We start from the raw sequence: 19,042 nt of genomic DNA, 5'->3' as shown, positions 1-19,042 counted from the left end.
GCGAAACCAGGTTTTATTTCGTACCTGACCTGCCCACTCCCACAGTTGCCGATGGCGTGTGCATATTAAAAAATCATCGCAGAGACTAATTTTGACCCACAGCTCGCAAATTTGAGCCCTTCATACCTAATCTATCTAAAGGGGCCTGCATACATTCTTGCGGTATTTGTTAATTAATGTATTTGTTTATTTATTTCTGTATACTCAAACATACCCTCCAAATTCCACTGTATTGTTTTTAAAGTATTAAAATATGTGCAGAGGGAATATTCTTATAAAATGTCATTGAGATTCTAGAGAGCATTACAATTCAATTACAAAAATTTCTAACTCTTAATGGGTTATTTGTGAAGTTTCAGTCTGGTTTTCGTATAACACCAAGAGAGCCCTTGTCAAAGTTGTGAATGATCTGCCGATAAGCTCTGATGGGCTTTCTATCAGTTTTAATTCTTCTAGGTCTGAGTGCTGCCTTTGATACCGTAGACCATTCCATCCTATTGAATCATCTTGAAAGCACAGTGGGACTGTCTTGCCTTGTCATATCCTGGTTCAAATCTTATCTTTCTAATAGGTTTCAGTTCATCTCTATTGGGGAGATAAAATCAGCATTATTAGAAGTTGTCTGTCATTTTCCACAGGGCTCCATTCTAGGTCCTTTGTTGTTTTCGTTATATAAGGTACTGTTAGGTGACATAATCCACAGACACGGAGTGAAATTCATTGCTATGCTGATGACACCCAGCTATATTTGTCACTAAAGCCGAGAATTTCTTCTGCCTGGGTGTTATTAGCTACTTGCCTTACAGATATCAAGCATTGGATGTCACATAATTGTCTAATGTTGAATTGAATAAAACAGAGGTTATGCTAGTGGGCTCACAGACCAATTTAAAGGAAATGTGGGATTACATGAGCTTGACCCTTGCAGTCTCTCATCAAAACTTAAACCAGAAATTAAGAGTTTGGGGGTCATCTTTGATCCTGATCTCTCATTTGAGACATGCATTAGGGAAGTTACTAATGTATATTTTTACCATTTGAGAAATGTAGCCAAACTTAGACCAATTATTTCAGTATGTGATGCTGAGAGACTAATGCATGCCTTTGTTTTATCTAGAATTGATAATTGTAATGCACTTTTTTTGGTGTCCTATAACGTGTGGTATCGCAATTACAGCTTGTTCAGAATGCCACTGCTGGAATTCTGACTAAAACCAGGAAAAGTGAAGATGCCGTAAAACTTCAATTAAGTTATCCTAGATCATTTAATGTGTTATGAATTTATCATTCAGAACAACAGCTCTGCATTAAACTTCATAGCGTCCCCCAAATAGAGAGGGGGAGATATATAGCTGTATACTATTGATAATAAACTGTTGACGTTTCAACCAGGCTACAAAAATTTGTTGAGCCCACAACTTTCTTCCCAGCTGTTACCTACTGTTTGCATCTTTATACATATTTTCAATTATTTTGTTTTATCCTGGTGTCTGGTACATTTTTTGACATCAGAAAAATAGTATTACAGTTAATGGGTAAGTTAGTTTAACAGCATGCATGCATTGTGTATACCACTTCAGAAAAAAAACAGTCTTTTGAAAGATTGGAACAGTAGGTAAGACATGACTAATTCAAACAATGTTAAGAAAATCTCTCTTCTTTTTATAATAATTTGTTTTATTTGTTTTATTTTTCAGTGCAAACTAGAGTACCAAACATGCATTACGGGCAAACAAATCACAGTAAAGTGTAACGGACAGTGCCCGTGCCTTTCCAATAAATCTAAGAGTAAAGAAGAAAATAAAGGTAAGGTGATGATATTGATGTATGTTTGTATGAAGGTTTGTGATATAGAGCATTTCTCAGTTTTTCATCCACACACTCTCCAGTGCAATGGTTGATGTCAATACGTTATATATTAAATTAGGTGGTACAACTGTGTGTATGCACATATTATTCATTAATCAAGCAAATGGGATCTAGAAATATTTCATGGAACAGCACACCCCAGGTTAATTGCCAAAAGCACAACTCTCTGACAGAGCCATTTTGTATCCTTTGCCTCTTCACTACAAAATAATTTCACAAATAACAAAGTTGACAGCAGGAATACAGGAAGGTATATCTGAAGTCCTAGCCACTACCAGAGACCAGCCTTTTCTAAAGAACTCATAACTGCATGAGGATGACTACAGTGCTGAGTGTTTTTTTATTATTATTTTCTTATCACTTTTAGTTCTATAGAATTTTGTAAGCAATAACACACAGGACATGCATTAATCAAAACCAACCCAAGCCCTTGGAAGAGGATCTTACAAAATGAAATGGGCAAACTAAGTGCTCTGATTGGTTGTTTGTAATCACATGACCATGCAAGCATGTTTGCAGTACAGCTCTGAACAAAGCTTTTTATTTATTTTTACCTTATCACATTCTTAAAACTTAAATTAACTGCCTGAAGATCAAAGCACAGATTAGGCCTGTTGAGCTTGAGATGGACAAGGCCCTCTTGAATTGCACTTGTTGATGCAAAAGTCTTTCTTTCCTATGCTGGAAAAATTGGTTTCCCCACGTATTCCTTGTGAAGGGTTTCCAGGTGTTGCTGCAATTTATTTGGCTTCATGCTTTCGCTAGATAACACCTTGTGACATATTAGGCATTTTGGCTTTTCTTCGTTTTTAACACAAACACTTATGAAGCCATACTCAAAGAAAGCCTCATCGTATTTGCGAGCATGTTTCTTGCCCTCCTCTTGTTTTCCAGTCATATTCAAATCTGTAGTCTCACTGTTGGAAGCTGTTGCTCTTCATAAAAATCCATGCGCTGTTCTATAACAATGAACAAATCAAACCGAGGGTGGAATGGGGTGTCTTTCGGTGACTTGCATTTGATACTAGAATGTGGGAGGGCGGTATTTTGTAACAAAGGTACGTGATTGGTGGAGATCAGTAGCGCCTACACAGGCATTCCTGCAAGATAGGTTGTCGCACTGTGCTGAGAGGCTGCAAGCCTTGCAGTGTGCTGTGCAGTGTGCAACAGGAGAGATACCGAGGTAAATTCTCGTGACCCCATCCGTTGGGGTCACTTGGGGTCGTGACCCATAGTTTGGGAACCGCTGCTCTAAGTATAGTGGCAGTTTTACACTTGTGGAAGAGTGCATTAAACACAAATTAATTTAATGTTTAAAATTGAGTGATTTTTTTATGAAAATGAACATTTTATACACAATAACACACTTCAGAGTGTGCAATAGTTATAAAATGACAGCACTTTCTGTGTGGTTGAAGGTACTTGCTTTGCCTCGTCCCTCACAACGTATTAAAGGTGTGCAGTCACTTACTCACACCCTGTTCTGTGGTATTGCTTTCTCAATTGGAGAATGTTATTGCACTTAAAATGGTTTTATGTTTAATTCATAAAAAAGGACAAGAAACAAAACAACAAAATAAAAATAAAAAGATTTGAAACGTTAAGTTTCATTGAATGTATCCTTCTGCCAGTGCAAAATAGCAAAACAGAAGACATGTAAATGCTTACTAGCATGTTTTATACCCATTGATTTGTAAACTTCATGGTTTAAGATTACTATTTCCCCAATACAATCAACCTGTTTTTTTATATGCGCTCCATTCATTGTTAGGATCCATTGCAACTGCATTTGGTACTGCACAAACAACACGATTTAGAGTAAAGAAAAGATAAAAAATGTATACAGTGTAGTTGTATTTCTGTTAGTGTTTGAATAACTAATAGTTATGAAAATGCCGTATATTAAAGTGACCTGAAGTCCTAAATCACCAGTGATTTTAAATGCTGTTGAGAGACACCTGTTTTATTGTCAGAGGTGGTGGTGTCCATTAGATACTCGGGTGTGACCTCAGATTCATTTTAAAGGAACAGTGATAATGTTGAAATGCGAATAAAAATACAAATGCAGAGGATCAACAGAAATACAGGAACTGGCATGATGTAATAATGTAAAAAAAAAGATTCTCGTTCACATGGAAACCCAAAATAGTACATTTTTACCTGCAGTCGTCAGCATAGCACTGTTCCCCTGTTGGTGCAAGTTCCTCAGGGATTTACATAGTGTAATGTGTCAGAGCTGGCAAATGTCACATTAACACAAGAACTACTGGGCGTACATATAAACCTAGAACTACCGCAGCTGTCTTTTTTACGTTATATTAATATGTATAAAACTACTGCAACTACTTGCATGCCACAAAACTGTTCTGTGTTAAATGTGTTTATTTTAACATACCAAACATAGTGCTTACCTTTAATTCTGATTTCCTCACTTGTATTTTCCCATAATTTCTTTGTAAATCAGACATTTTGTCACTGTTTGTTTTCCTTCAGGATATTGTCTGTGACACAGCTTTTGCAGCCTGTTTGTTACACGTGAGGGAAACCTGTTACAGCACGAGCACTGACATGAGACTCAGGGGTGGTGTTGGAAGAGGACTTATGATTGTAAATGCCGGGTTATAAAACAGAGTGGTTTTAGCAGCTCAGAGACGACTTTTGACATGCAGCGGGAGCTAACAACACTCTGTGAAGCAATGGAGAATAGTGCCCGAGATTTGTTTGTTTGACTGTTTTATACAAGTGTTTTCTGTTTACCCTTTTATTTTGTGCCTGAGCTAGACTCTATCCGCTATTCAATGGTAATTTCCATCTCCAGTCTTGCAACAGCTGGTTTCGTACACTATTAGTCAGCAACTTTTTTTTTTTTTCTTTTCAATATAATCACGCCTAAGACTTGCTGTGCTGTCCTGCATTGTATTGGTCTATTCATTTTAACTAGAACATAAGTATTTTTAAATCGAAAATAAGTATTTTTACAGCTGTTGGTAGATAAATCAAGTCTGAAAATGTCTCCTGTGGCTATTCAAAACAAGTGCAAAGCTCTCAAGTTCAGCAGCACAAAGCCAAATTCACTGTTTTTTACTATGACAGTCAAAATGACAGCTGCGTTAGTTCAAGGTTTAACATATTATATCGCCATAAGTTTCTGCAATCCTGGGTCTATTGGTGGTTTGAAATGTATATATTTAGGGGAAGTAAAAAAAGACTTCCACGGTAGTTCTAGTGTTAATGACTTGTCTTTGTCACCTTGTTTGTATTAATTGAGCAAATTGTTCTCAAAAACAGGAAAATGTTTAGTGTAAGTGCACTCAAAAACTGCCATTAAAGAAGTCTGTTTTGATGAAATAGTTTAATATGAAATGTTTTGAGACCTTTGTTTATTTATTTAGCAAATCAGTAGGGATAACACCACCAATTGAAGTAACATAAGTAGTCCAGTAGGCAGACTACAGCAGCTACTCGGTAGCAGCTGGAGCACCAGCTGCCCAATGGCAGCCGGTGAAAAATGTAGGTTTAGCATCACCTAAGCAAAAGGGGGTGCTAACATTAACTAATTTAAAAGAAATAATGGTCAAAAAGACTAAATTAAATAGTCAGAGAAAAGGAGGAGTGGTGCAGAGCATGCCATTAAGAGCCCACTGGTCGACAAAGGCCGTCATGTCACCAGCGGACTCTTCATGGGCGTGCTGTAACATACCCCGGGACCGGACCGGGCCCTGAACATGGCTCCTCAGTCAAAGAGACCCTCCCCGGTGATCTTAAGCTTCCTGGTCTTGTAGATGGCCAATCTAGCAAGAGCCAAGAGCAGATTCACCAGGTGGTCTCTCGCTTTGGTGGAGCCACGGACAGGGTGCCAAAAAATAAGGAGGATTGGTGAAAAATGCAACCAGAACTGCAGTAGGAGGTTCTTCAGTAGGAGGAAAAATAGCTGCAGTCTGGTGCAGAAAAAATAAATGTGAAATACCAACTCGGACTGACCGCAGAAAGAGCTTGCGGCGTCAGAGTCGGTAAAGTGACCTAGCATCTCTCCTAACACGAGCTCTCAGTGCAGCACTCTCCATCCTAGGTCCCCAGCTCCTCTAGGAACCAGTGGGGAGTACCGGGCCTCCCACTGATGACTCTCCCCCTCCGGGAGTTGGAGGGGCTCCCGCCAAGCCGTACGAGGGTGAGGAAATGGAGGGTGTGGAGCACCATCGCGTACAGGGTTCTTCTTGACGCGGAGGGGAAGGGGGTTGAGGAGAATTGCGAGATCCTGCTGAGGTTATTCTCGGGGGGAGTCTGAGGGGGGTCCCGCGCCTTAGGTTCAATCAGTAGGATCTGAGAATTGGGGGTATGGAGGGAAGTTGGCTCTCCAGTCCTAAGGACCCCCTCAGAGATACCTGACAGAGTCTAGGTGCAATGCTGCTTTGCACTCCTAGATCGCTCGGTGGGCTGTTCTGACGGTCCCCGGAGTCAGCCACTCTGAGCGTTTGCGATCCAGGAGATCCCAGATTCTGGTCACTTTGGCTGAGATCAACAGCTTCCACACTGCAGGGCATTCCAACGCCTGCGCACCTAGATGGGGGCTGTACAGCAGGGGCTCCAGAAGGATTTCTTCCACCTCGGTCAGAACGGTGTCTTGGCCAACGTTGAACATGCTCCGTGTCTTGAGCAGGTCGTGGTAAAAGACTGGGCCGTGCAGCAGGCGTAAGAGGAGGGAAGTCAGTGCACATCACTGCTGGGCCGGGTCTGCGTACATCAATCTCTGCAGGGTCTGTAGACGGAAGGTGTTCACCTGGCACTTGATGCACACAAACCTTTGCCCTACCAATGCTTCTGACCCAGAAGAAGTCCACCCTGCCCACAAACTCAGGGGGCAGGCTCTGGATGGTGAGTTGATACCAGAGCATCGACACTACCAACTGGTTGATGACCAGAGCCCTGCCCCTGAAGAAAAGCAGTTTTAACAGACCCGACCACGACCTCAGTCTCACAGCAACCTTATCATGCAACTCCACCCAGTTGGCTGCGACGAGGTCTCGGCGGGACTCAGTTGGACTCCCAGATATTTTAAATTTCAGTCTAAGTCATCACCAATATACTAGTTATTTATTTCAAGTTTCCCAGTTCTTTTACAAGTACGGTATATTATAACCCAGAGACCTGAATAATTACCATGTTGATTGCTTTGATAATTCCTGGAATTCTTTTCCTATTCTGGAGATATTAAAATCACCAAATCTCACAGTTGCAGGTTTCTTACTTTTATAGTTTACGGTTTAAAAAAATTATTAGGGTTACTAATATCTTGTTCAACAGGAGAATATTACCTCAACTAGTTAATATGAACATACTTGAAAATTGCATTTTAGGAGTACTTATCAAGCTTAATTAACTATAGGATAATCAAACTAAAGATTTCTGTTTTTTTTCTTTTTCTTTCACTCCATTCATTAGTATCATGTAAGTTTGTTTGAACATTACTGATTCCAAAAAACTATATTCAAACCAATTATGTGATTAACTGATTCATCTCAGACAACAGTATCCACAGGTGTAGCGACTGATTTATTTTTGTACACTCTTAATTCTGGTTGCGAAAAGAAAGGTTTGAAGCAAATGCTATTCCAGGCTGGTACACATTTGATAGGCCAACATGTTATTAGTTACATTTCCCAATTTACTATATGTAAATTATATAGAGCAAGGCCATTCTTACTCATCATGGGATAAACTTTCAGTAGACATAGTTGGAATAATTCTAATGTCCATTAGAACTACAGGTAGTTTTGATAAAACATTTTCACACCTTTATCAATCTATATTAAAACCATATCCAGTAATTTTACTGATTTATGAAGTACAATATCCAAATCATATACAGGGTTATGAGGGAGGTCAGCATTGTGTTGACTCTTTACACACAATCTATACAAAAATATTTCCTCATAACTAGTCAGAATAACTGACTGTGTATTGCAAAATATTTTTCGTAACCTTGCAGATCACGCTCATGACAGCAGCTCGTCAGCACACTAGTCAGTATACCTTATCACTGTGTTCCCACAGGAGATTTAGGATATGTAACATCTTTAATATGTGAAATACTTTACTCCTTAAAATGTCTAGAATTCAATCTAGCTTCATAATAAACCACTAGCCTAAGAAAGTTTACAAACTTTCCTGAACAACTTACTTGTTCATTGAGAGAATTCAATCTCTAAGACAGTATCCATGTGACACGTCATAACGCCTCTGGCAGTGAAAGCCTTCATGCTTTCGGGAACAAATTGCTTGCTCACCAAGAGAACTAAATCTCCACGGAGAAAGTAATCATTATATAGATCGATTCATACCGTAATGTTACATTACATTGTTTTGCACACGTCAGTCCTATAACAAAACTATCGAGAATATCAGTTGTACAGTGATGGATTACTTACCATTAAAGCATGCTTCACAAACACCACTGTATTGTTCAGTATATTATGTTCAATAATTTTCAGAAAATTATTAATTGGTTAATTTCATCTTTTTATTCCTTCTAGAAATGTAATCATGTTTACCTCATTGACTATTCAATCCCTTTTGAAATAGAAGTCAATTACTCATGATCAAATTGCATAATCGCTTTTTAATATTGGACTTTGAATTAGTTATATTCCTACAAACTATATTAGTCCAGCCTTACCAGTATAGCATGGGATATAAAACTAATTGTCAAATGAGCAGTGATTGATTTACTTCACTCTTGGGTTAGTAAACACTGCATGCACTTGATTTATAAAGTAGCAGTCCAGATTCTGGACATACATTAAACTAAATAAAAGAGCAACAATCTGATTACTCAGTTTTGAGGTGACCAAGAAAAAACGCTTCAGAATGCTTTGAGGTCTCACGGGAGATTTCGCAGGCAGGCTAGTCCCAGCAGCATACCCCCTCCCACCCCCCTTTCTCAGTTTGAGATAGGAGTGGGTAGTGTCACTGCCTGTCTATTGCAACCCGATTCACATCTACTAACTGGCAGGAGAGAGAGTACATCTGGTTCAAAGCTTGTCTCAGCCGTGCTGAAGTCAGGCTGAGTGGCTGCCAACTCTTGTGGGCTCTGTAAATGCTTGTTGGCAGTTTTCTAACTGGAGATAGTTCCGTTGATCAGACGTAATTCAGTTCAGATAATGCGTTGCAATTGAAAAGTTATGTAGTTCGTAGAAGTGTTGTTGTTGCAGTTCTTCTGTACGGCTATTACATGACCTTAGGCCCAGCTTACTGTTTCAGTCTCCCGTATTGCGAAGAGCTACAACTCTCTTCAAAGCTGATTTTAGCCACTCTTCAGAACATTGGTTCTTCCTTGCCTTTCATGAACTCAAGCACTAATGGTCCCTTGATTCAGAAACTTTCTTCAGAGTAGTTTAGCTTCCACTTCTAGTGGGTGGAGCTTATTTGTTTCGAAAGTCACGCAGCTGGTTTTGTTGGCCTGACTTCCACCCTGTGATTGTCTAGTTTGGTTATTTTGGGCTGTGCGCGAGTCCACGTGAGCTGTTTCTCTTTGGTGTTCTCGTTCAGAGACAGCCCATTGTTATCAGTTGGTCTGTGGCTTCGCCCTGTGTTGGCTGTATTTATGAGGTGTACTGTTCTCTGTCCGAAGTGTCAAAGTGTCACTGCAAAATACTGCTGGGACCTAAATGATTCATTCAAAGAAAAAGAACACTTGTTCATCAGTTAGTCCCAACTCTTTCTAAAAGCATTCAGGGTTCGGCATAGCCCCTATATATATATATATATATATATATATATATATATATATATATATATATATATATATATATATATATATATATATATATATATATATGGCTTCCGTTTCATGAATCCAGTGTGTCAAAAAGCTGACAATTAATTTACAAACCATTTTTTAAAAACATAATTACGAACTAATCCTAACTTTCCCGTCGCACATCATATTTGTTGTACAGTCAGAATCTGAGACTGCGTACCGAAGTGCTTTGTTGATACTCGTTCCCGCGGCAAATCTTTTACAAATCGGGTTTTCTACAACTAAACAACCAATAAGCCAAAAGGAAAGCGCTGAAATCAATAAATCATAGAGAATGTAATTGTGAAAAAAAATGAAGACTATCATTTAGAGTAGCGGCTTCATTATGACAGAGAAAAGTAATGTTTTACCTTGTTTGGCGTTAGTTTCCCAGACTTGCAGATAAAACAGCAGCTTTATTTGTTGTGAATTCAACATTTTGTTTACATCATATCCAGTCTCACAGTATGATGCCCCGATGGATACCAAGATACCCAATCGAATTGTCTAACTTTTTGATTTGGGATCCGATGTGTTCAGGTCAAAAATGCCGTTCAGAATCTTTCTAGGACTCGTTGGTGTCACTCAGCAAGATTGGCGCTGACTTGGGAGATGCTACACAAGCGACAACACTGTGAGAAGGATGTTTATTATTTTCTATTATGAATATCATTTTAATAGTGTTTATTATTCGGATTAGGTGGGAATTTCGAATAGTTTCCTATTTGAATACACAGGGTGCAACCTTTTTGTGTATTCGATTACCCGAACTCTGGTCCCATACGCTACCAAGAGTAAAAGGCAAATGCGTGGGCACAAGCAGACAGCATAACTGTGTAAGCCGGTAAAGTTTAGCCAGGTTCACAAAATGTTCAGGCAATGTCTAAGACGAGATTTCTTCGCTCTGTACCCTATTTCCTTAGGCACAAGTTTTCTTTTGTTTACTGAATTAAAATACCCAGAACTCAATGAACAGCAACGTCACAGTGCATATCTTTTCCAATTAAAGCAACAGTAGCATAATATTATACAAACCAGTAATTTTTGCTGTAATGTATTCAGAATAAAATAACACCTACCATATAGCAACTTAAATATCCTACATCTGTTTAATTCTAACAAATAATATTTATAACATAATCTTCATGTAAATATTGTAACCAGGCCAAAATAGAAAATACATTCCAACATTACAATAGTTAAACTAGCCATCAAGTACTGACATCAGATGAATCAAAGTCAAGTTACTTTGTTTATTCAATAACCTGTAAATAATTCAAAACAAGGATACCTGGTTGTACTTTTAATGGTCAGTGCAAATGTTGCCGTTACTCCATCCATTCATAGAAAGTCAACAGTAAATGTTTACATTAACTACAGTCCTAGAGTTAACGCCTTTCCAGCTCCAAGTATCTTGCCTTTTCTTATAGTCACTGTGTTGTTCTGCTTATCATTTACTATGTCTTTATATTCATCATAATGTTAAATGATATTAAAGTTGAATGATATTATGACCAACTCCGATGCTACATCACTATCACACTGGCATAATGAAAGAAAGAAAAAACACGGTATAAAGCAAACACAGTAACTGTTATTTTCAGATTATATAAAATATAAAATATATGAAAATAAAGAATATATACAATAAATTACAGAGATTACTGTGCATGGGATATTACAGTGTATACAAGCATATACTTACAAATCAATGTATTTTAAAGTTAGAATATCACAAAATTGATTTCTTACATGTATTTGTTTTTTTTTGTTTTCCTTTGAAATAGAAAATACAAATAGAAAGTTTTGGTTAGGCAAATAAAAAAAACACAGTGAATTTGATGTGTGTCTGTGAAAGTGACAAAGACACTATCTTCAAAGCAAACAGACAATCAAGGAAGCTGTATAAGTAAAGAGAGACAAGTTTGGGAGGTTTGCAAAGGGCTTGACTGTCTCTATACAAAGTTTGGTGCTGTTTAATGACTTGAAGATTGCAGTCCATCAACGCTCCCCAAGAATTTGACATCGCTTGAACAGTTTTGTATAGAAGAATGGTCAAATATTGCCAAATCTAGGTGTGCAAAGTTGGTAGCGACCTATCCAAAAAGACTCACAGCTGTAATTGCTGCCAAAGTTGCTTCCACCAAGTATTAACAAGGGGGGGAGGGGTGGGGGGGGGGGGGTGGGGGGGGGGTGGAGACTTATCCAATTGTGATCTTTCAGTTTTGTATTTTTAATATATATTTTTTTTTTCTCAATAAAAACTTTTTTCCCCTTAACAGTGTGGAGTATGGTGTGTAGATAATGGAAAAAAAATCCTCATTTAAATGCATGAAACTCTGAGGCACTGACACAACAAAATGTGAAAAAAGTTCAAGGGGGTGTAGTCTTTCTATATATATATATATATATATATATATATATATATATATATATATATATATAATATATAATATATATATATATATATATATATATATATAGATATATGTGACAGAGTAAGGGGAGGATGTGTTCAAAGCAGAGGCTCTGCACATGGGTACACATGTGTGTGGGTGTCTGGTAATGGAAATTGTGTTTTAATTGACTGATTGGAAAAGTGTGGAATGTGGCCAGGTGGTAATGAAATGATTGTTTGCCAATTACCTCTGGTCACACCCTATAAAAGGAACAAAGGAATGAATGTTTGGTGTGCGTTTTGTTGGAGAGGAGTGTGCTTTGAGTAAAAGGTGATTAAGCGTAGAACATCAGGATAGCGGTACTTGGGTGTTGCACTTGTGCTGTGTTTGTTCAGTAGTGTTTTTGTTCAAAGTGTTACTTTGTTCTGCACAAAGTGTTTAGCGATCTTAGCCCCACCCCCCTACGGGTACGATTTACTTGGCCCTGGTGTAAGAGTGTGAAGAGACCCCTCCCCCTGCCTAAATAAAAACTTTTGAAAATGAATAAATCAGCAGTAAAATCTGAATTGTCAAAAGTATATTATTTTTCAGTGAAACGTATTCTAGCTTTATTTTAAGATGACTGAACAACACAGTAATCAGTCAAGTAACAGGATATCCAAACATTTAAATAAATCAGTTGTGTAACAAGATTGATTTAAATTGATGAATAACTCAGTTTAGTTAATAATGAGACCTATTAATAGGTTCAAATTAGTCACACAATGTATTAAAACATATTAATCATAGGCATCAATTGGATTTTTAAATTAATGTTATCAAGTACAAAAGTTAGATCAAAAACATTTCTATAAAAAAAAAAACTTGTATGTCAAAACCTAGCCCACAATACAAATGCTTTGTTACAACAGATAAGCGAAAACATCATTCTATCAGAAAACAAGTTTATATTTTACTTACTTTCAGCACGCTCCATAAAGCTTCACAATTGGTTTTAAAATGAATAATATCACAAAAATACTGTGTGCATTACGTGTACCTTAAAATAAGTTAAATTCAGTTTTCTTATCCTTCATCTTGAGCCTCAGGGTCTCTTGATCGCTGTTGAAAAACCTATTGGTAAGCTCGCTGTACAGCCATGTGTGTGTATTGGCTGGAACATTCAGTATGACGCGCATTATATTATTATTCATAACCCGGAGTTTAGAAGAGACTCGGCGTCTAATGTTCAAATTTTCAAGCAGCCCCAACTCTTATTAGAGACCCGGTGAGTATTTGAAATTCTACTGTGTGTGTGTGTGTGTGTGTGTGTGTGTGTGTGTGTAACTTTTTGTGTGTGTGTGTGTGTGTGTGTAACTTTTTGTGTGTGTGTGTGTGTGTGTGTAACTTTTTCAATGCACTGATCTTTGGCATGCTAGGCAAACGTGCTAACCTCTACACTACAGACTCTAGCTTCATGCCCAACCATTATAATTAGCCAAGGACCCAGCGGCAGTTAATCATTGTTTTTGTGGTTTTCTCGGCGGTGACTGTAGAACTTTTTAGTAAGAATACAGCTGGTCAAACATTATTAAAAGGATGATAACCTTTCTATTGATACCACAGATATATAGCCTGATAACACCAAACTGATCAGTATCTGGATCTGGCTCCTGTACTATGTTAAGTCATCTTTCAGTGCAACACATGTAGGCCTATTTCAGCAGACACGTAAAAAACAGTGTTACTATTATGATAATATTGTTAATATTAAGATATTGACAGGAAAAAGCTGGCTCTTCACTGAATGATCCAAATTTAAATAATGGTTTGAGTTTTGTAGCAAGTACTGTAAAAATGAATAATCCTGATTGATAGTGATTTATTCTGACAAGTGTGTGCAGGCAATAAGATTACATTTTTTTTTGAAAATCTAATTTATTAAAATAGTTTTGTATTTCTTGAGACATTAATCATATGCAGTATTGTGTATGGGGCATTAATTTTGTGGCAATATGAATAAGCATCTGTGCTTTGCCAATATGGTTTCTGTACCCTTTATTTTAATATTAATTTATATTAGAACACCAAAAAATAACTGGAGTAGAACTTTAAAGAATCAAAGCTCTCTAATGTCATCTTATCTTTATATAGTACATTTCTAATAAAATATACATTTTTGTAGTATTTTGTGTGTTTTGCTGTGTTATTAACTCTCACTGCCTTCCTGCTTTGGAACTCTGTGTTGCCAGCCTGCCCAGCCAATATGGCTGCCAACATTCTAAAAGAGTCTGACCTGCAAAAAAAGCTCCTCTATTCCTTTCCTGTTTTCTCCCTGTCAAAATATTGCACATTGTCACTAAACTTGCACCTATAAGTATATTATAATCAGATCAATGTTGCTACATATGCAACTATAATATATGTATGAATTGCTGTTTTTTTCTCACATGTCAGGTTTTTTGATATCACTGATGTGTCATGCACGGTAGAAAGCAAAGTAACTGTTCCCGCATCTTTGAAACTGTAGTTTGTGTGCAAGTTTTTTTTTTTTTTACAAGAATATTGAAACTTTTTCTGTCAATTTTTTGCAAAGATCCTTCTGCCACAGTGCCAAAGCCTTGAATCCATGAACCATTTGAGGTAGTGACTTCATGTTTGTCGGATTATATCAACATTTCATGCTAAATGTGTTGCTGACCATGAAATTGAGCTCTGTCCTAATATGACTGCAATATTAAGATCATGTGACCTTTGAAGTTGGAGCTGCATGGAGACAATGCACGTTGAGTTGTTGTCTTTACATTTAGTAAACAGTGTATTCTTTGATGTTCTTTCACTGCGACATTGATAAAACATATGTCCATTTCAGTGATACAGACCACATCATTGACACAAGGGGCTCCATTTAGCAAATATGTGCGCAGCTGCTAAAATGTGATTTTGAAGTCGGGTCTCTTGCATGGGCTAATGCACATCAAATAGCGAATCGTGCCCAGCTAATCAAAGCACAGTGGGGTGAGTAATGATTCAACATTCCCTTTAGAGCACCTGTGCATCTGCTATAGCGAACGGAGAGTAATTTTGAAACCAAAAAAAAAAATAAGGAAGAAGACAAAAGCGCAAAACATTTTAAAATGTCAGTTTTCTTAAGTTAGACATGTATAGCTTACCTCTGAACCATGAGCACTGTCACTGTCTTTATTATAAATGTGTTCTTGTTAAAAAAAAATATACTGATGATACGCATTTGTGTCTTATACAACAATAAAGAAGTCCACTTTTTTATTATTATTATTATTATTGATCCGTATGTGTACCTGCGTACCAGTTATGTAAGCCCCTCTCTGTAAGGCTTTGTCTGGCCTGCCTGGCACTTGCAGCATCTGGAAGTTCCAACACTGGGGCTTCAAGTTAAGCATCTGCTTCCCTCAAACCCTGTAATATTTCCTCTGTAAGTTCAACATCCATTACAGAGAGCTATGTTATGTAAAACACAAGAAGCCAGGATGATATTGCTAACCTTCAGAGGAGTGTACTGTAGTGTTTCCCCAGAGACATCCAAACATCAGGATCAGATTTTGAGAATTCCAAATGTTTGCTCAATTACAGTACGAGCACATTTAAAGGTACGGCTATACCTCTGTTTGGGAGGGGTAGTGGGGTTGAACAGCTTCAGTGGATACCCTTTGTCCCCTATCAGCCAGTCTCTCAGACTATCATCCTGATGAAACGCAGCTGCTACCTACGAATTAGGATGATAAACAAGTCATGAGCGGAGCAATGGTAGTTTGCATACAGTTTGATGTAGTTGTTGGCATCACAGATCCCGTTGACAGAGTAAGTCCCCTTATTCTGTCATGATTTATGTACAGGTGCCTATTCTGTGTTGGTGGACGTACCTTAGTGCTGCAAGCAAACAGTGTGCTCTCTACATGCCTCCTTCCAGGTCAGCCTGAAGCAGTTGGCAGATATCAGTGATTGTTTGTCTGTTGAGGCGAAATTGCTGCATACATTGTGTGTCAGACAGGCTCAGAAAAGACAGATGACTTATTTGGCAACCTCTCCTCCTCGCTCTTTGTCTGGCTGTCGTATAAATTTATTATTATTATTATTATTATTTATTTCTTAGCAGACGCCCTTATCCGACTTAATTTTTACAAAATATCACAGTGCAAAGTATTACATTACAAAATATAACATTATTCCAATATGCTCTCCATATTTATTGTATTTCACTTTTTTCTCTCTTTTGTTTGCCTGCTTCTCTGGTAGTTTGACCTGTATTTATAGTCAGTCATGTAATTTGCATCAGTTTAGACCTGGTTTTCACATGTCAGTTGAAACGGAAACTCTAACACTGTTGATGGTTTGCTATATTGCTCTATTTATATGTAAATGAGGACATCCCAAAGTTCCCCAGCTCTGTTCATCTAAAAAGTTGTAAATGAGGATCATTATTATGGATTTGAAAGAAAAAAAAAACAAAACATATAACTGTGCATGTGAGTTTCTTTAGCGTAAGAATGTTTGTAAAAATTCCAGTGAGGATCCTATTTTAATGACATAAACAACAACAGCATTTCCATTTTACACAATTTGGATAAATTGAAAGGTCACCTGTGACAAAAAAACAATTTCATTTTTGTCCAGTCAGGTTTACTAAGTGGTACAAATGGTCTTGATTTTTTTTTTTTTTTTTTTTTTTTCAGTTTTGAAGCTTCCCCTTTTCATAATTGAAATTAGGATCACAATGTGATAATGCTTTATCTGTTCATTCCTATATATATTTTTTCTAGCGCAGAACTTTGCTCCAAAAAATAAATAGAAATTTGAAAAATGATCCTACTCAAAAGTGCTGATTTTGAGTAGGATCTTCAGCAGTGTTTTTATATTCATCATGCAGTGTATATATATATATATATATATATATATATATATATATATATATATATATATATATATATATATATATACTGCTATGCTGAAGTAAAAACACTGCTGAAGTTTTCTCTTATGATACAGTCCAAACAAAACTATTATTACTGTAGCTTGGAATTAAAGCATGGAACATGGGGCTAGTTTAGAACATACATATTACAACTGAACAAGAGAGCAAGGTTAGAGTTACATTCTGTATTTGAGTTTAACAAAGAAAAGGGTAGTGTTAGAAAATTGTTAATTAAATAAACAGCAAAATAAACAACAAAAAAGTTAAGAAAAAAACATCTAACATACTGCATCTTCTTTTACCACATATAATAATGTACTGCTATCCAGAAATGTGAATTAAAAACCTCATAGTAATATATTATATTATAAAGTTATGTATTGTATATGTAAGTAAGGAATTGTAAATGTTTGTAGAGGGTCAATATTTTTAAAATTAAGATGAACTTGTCTAAGTCTATGTTTGCTGTTCATATTTAGGGAGTCAAATGTGTTCTGTGGCCACAAGTACATTTTGTAAATGTTCACAATGCAACCAAATTTAATTGGCAATGATTTTCATAACCAAAGTATCTTGCACTGGTAATTGCTGTGAGTTGGAGGGGAATACTTCTTGGCAAAGTCTTGGAGTGGGAAGCACTGATTTCATGTATATTTTAATGATTACCATCTAACCTTCTTCAACCTTCTCTGTCTGTCTCTTCCCATTAAAGCTTCATCTGTGTATCACCTCTAGTCATTCTAAATCAGTAGAGTTTTAACTTCACTCCCTCTGTAGCCATATACTTTTGAATAATTAGAAAATGTGATTACAAAAAATGTGATTTGTATTTCAATCTTTGTTGTAAAGTGCTTTTCTATTTGAGTTATCACACCCTGCCAACTTAATAACACTCAGCAGGATGTGAGGTTTAAAGCATACTTTGGCCACAATACAGCCCTTAGAATAAGGTTTAGCTCTCAGGTACAACAACGCTTTAACTTTTGTCACCTGAGGGCTATTTAGTTTGAAGACATGCTCCATTATGTAATCCATGTTTATTGATGATAGGTTATAATAAAGTTTTGTACAAGCTGTGCTGCTTTGTTGACTGATAGTTCAGGTCTGATTCTGACACTGGGTGTAAAATAATGTAAAAATATTAAGCAAATACAATTCTTACAAACATTTGTGGTCCAACTTGATTGATTACAAATGTGTTTTAATAGTCAAAGCAGCAATGACATTTTTTTTTTAAATAAAAATTATTTTAAACGAAATAAATAATAACAGACTTTCTTTACTTTCATTCTTGGTTATTAGGGTTTAATAAAATACCCATACTTAATACAGGTTTGCATCAAGATTATAGGGAATTTAATAGTAATGTTCCGATAAGTGTCTGATATGAGAAAACTACTTGGCACATTAGTTAAAACATTTCCTACCCATAGCAAATTGCCCAGTAAGCACTTTTGAGTAGGATCATTTTTCAAATTTCTATTTATTTTTTGGAGCAAAGTTCTGCGCTAGAAAAAATGCCACCATACAAAGTGCCTGCAAAAATTAATTATCCCCATTTCCCTTAGTATTTGAGAGGCAATATATGTAATTCGTAGAAGCCTACAGCAACAGTACAAACTAAAAAGGAAATAATTTTCTAATTAACATATTATTTTACAGAAGTAAAAGTGAAACGATGAGTCGGAGACGTCCTCAAGGTTTTATGGAAAAGCTTTCGTGGTGTTTCAAGGTTTTACAAAACTAATAAATGAATGAAATGCTTTTTTTCTTTGTTTTCTTTTGTTTTTTGTTTTTAAACAAATACTCAGAAAACTGCATAGACCGTTGATAACTATATTTTTCTCCCAGTTTGCAGTGACGTGGAACTCAGGGAAGTGGTGAACAGATTGAGGGACTGGTTCAAGGTGCTGCACGATAATGGAAACCAGAACAAGAAAACCAGAATAATTCAGAGACCAGAACGAACTCGTAAGTTGCAACATTGTCTTTATTTTAAGAAAGCTCTCAGCACATACTGTGCCACACAAAAAAAAAAAAAAAACCTTA

The 19,042-nt window shown here is 36.8% G+C and overlaps 1 protein-coding gene across 2 annotated transcripts in view; it reads left to right on the top strand.

Moving 5' to 3' along the window:
- Nucleotides 1-19,042, top strand: part of LOC121295399 (testican-3-like) — a 76,249-nt gene that overhangs the window by 43,088 nt on the left and 14,119 nt on the right. For both annotated transcript variants that reach the window (XM_041219974.1, XM_041219966.1), the window contains 2 exons: nt 1,698-1,806; nt 18,845-18,964. In XM_041219974.1, the coding sequence (XP_041075908.1) occupies nt 1,698-1,806; nt 18,845-18,964 (229 nt within the window). The remainder of the gene's footprint in view (nt 1-1,697; nt 1,807-18,844; nt 18,965-19,042) is intronic.

Source organism: Polyodon spathula, chromosome 2 (genome assembly GCF_017654505.1).
Source record: "Polyodon spathula isolate WHYD16114869_AA chromosome 2, ASM1765450v1, whole genome shotgun sequence".
In the NCBI taxonomy this organism is placed as follows: domain Eukaryota; kingdom Metazoa; phylum Chordata; class Actinopteri; order Acipenseriformes; family Polyodontidae; genus Polyodon; species Polyodon spathula.
Note: the sequence above shows the minus strand (reverse complement) of the source record. Positions and strands in the feature narration are given on the sequence as shown.